General features: G+C 43.7%; 1 protein-coding gene across 1 annotated transcript in view; it reads left to right on the top strand.

The window, feature by feature from the left end:
* LOC107107639 (peptidyl-prolyl cis-trans isomerase NIMA-interacting 4-like) overlaps positions 1–482 on the top strand; it is a 4,037-nt gene extending 3,555 nt beyond the window's left edge. The window contains exon 4 of the mRNA XM_015407941.1: positions 444–482. Coding sequence (XP_015263427.1) covers positions 444–482 — 39 coding nt within the window. The remainder of the gene's footprint in view (positions 1–443) is intronic.
* The last annotated feature ends 934 nt before the right edge of the window (positions 483–1,416 follow it).

Below are 1,416 nucleotides of genomic sequence, written 5' to 3'. Positions count from 1 at the left end.
CTCTTTTTCAAGGACAGCTGTGCCAGAGCTTGTGACTGACCCAAGGTCACATCAGCAGCTGCGTGTGGAGGAGTGGGGAATCAAGCCCGGTTCTCCCAGATTAGAGTCCGCACACTTAACCACTACACCAAACTGAGCAAGTGAAATTTATGGGGTTGGTGATGGAATCTCCTTGTTTTATACAACTGTGTTTTATACAGCACCATCGAAATACAGTGGGTAGGACCCTGCCGGTGTTTCTTCTGGCAGAAGAACCCCACCCCCTCTTATGGCCACTGAAAAAGTTATGCTGAAGATCATGGATGGGGCTGCAGTGAGGATGGGCAAAATTGAGCAGAAAAGCTGGTAGGATGCATCCTGGGCGCTTTGCAGAATAATATGATGGGGAATGATAATATGTCTCTGTACCCAAAGAGCCTACTTGTTGGGATTCTTTGATCCAGGGTCGATGGCCGTATTACAAACACAAGAGCCACACTTAGTAAAAGAAAAAAATATCTTTGCTATAAAAACAAAATAAAACATGGGTATGGTACTTTGGATAAAAGAAATAAAAAGTTACATACTTGCATGTTAGTTGACCAATACAAAGGTTACAGGTCACTTCATTAGGATAAACAACTCCCACAAACTTTCCCACCGTTGAATACATTATGTAACGTAACATCCTGTTTGCTAACAAGCAACATTTAACTGTAATGGCTGAAAAGATAATATGTCTCTGTACCCAAAGAGCCTACTGTCTAAGATTCTATAATGGTAGCCTGGTCAACGGGGAGGGAGAGTGAAGGGGGGAAATGGGAAAAGAAAAGGTCTAACAGACCATCCCTCACCACGTGCCAACTATGGCCCTCTGTTTGCCACCTTCTGGTTTCCAACCCATTTAAAGTGGACCACTTGGCACCTACTAGAAGCCATTCCTTTCCTCTGCTGGCTCCCACCTTGTGGAATGGGCTCCCTGAAGAGGGGAGGGGGCATTTTATTTGAGTGGGCTTTTAACGGGGTTTAAGATGCAGGCATTTCCTTGTGGAGGATTACAGCATGTTTTTGATGTTTGGCATTGTAAGATGCCTTGAATCATAAGAGAAAGATATGGATATCTTAATAAATAACAAGGGAACAAAGTTTGAGTCTAGTGACACTTTTAAGACCAACGAAGTTTAATTCAGGGTATAAGCTTTTGTGTGTGCCTACACTAAGGGCTTTTTTTGTAGAAAAAGCCCAGCAGGAACTCATTAGCATAATAGGACACACCCAACAGCAGAAACTCATTAGCATATTAGGCCACAGCCCTGACAGCACAGCTCATTAGCATATTAGGCCACACACCCAAGTTACCAGAAGTGTGGTAATCCAGCCACGCCCACCTTTTGCTTCTTATTCTGTTGACCTTGTTTGTGGTCAAAACCCAGGGCT

This window comes from Gekko japonicus, unplaced genomic scaffold (assembly GCF_001447785.1).
Source record: "Gekko japonicus isolate JY-2015 unplaced genomic scaffold, Gekko_japonicus_V1.1 scaffold5967, whole genome shotgun sequence".
Taxonomy (NCBI): Eukaryota; Metazoa; Chordata; class Lepidosauria; order Squamata; family Gekkonidae; genus Gekko; species Gekko japonicus.
The sequence above is the reverse complement of the archived record's forward strand: the minus strand, read 5'-3'. Positions and strand labels throughout refer to the sequence as shown.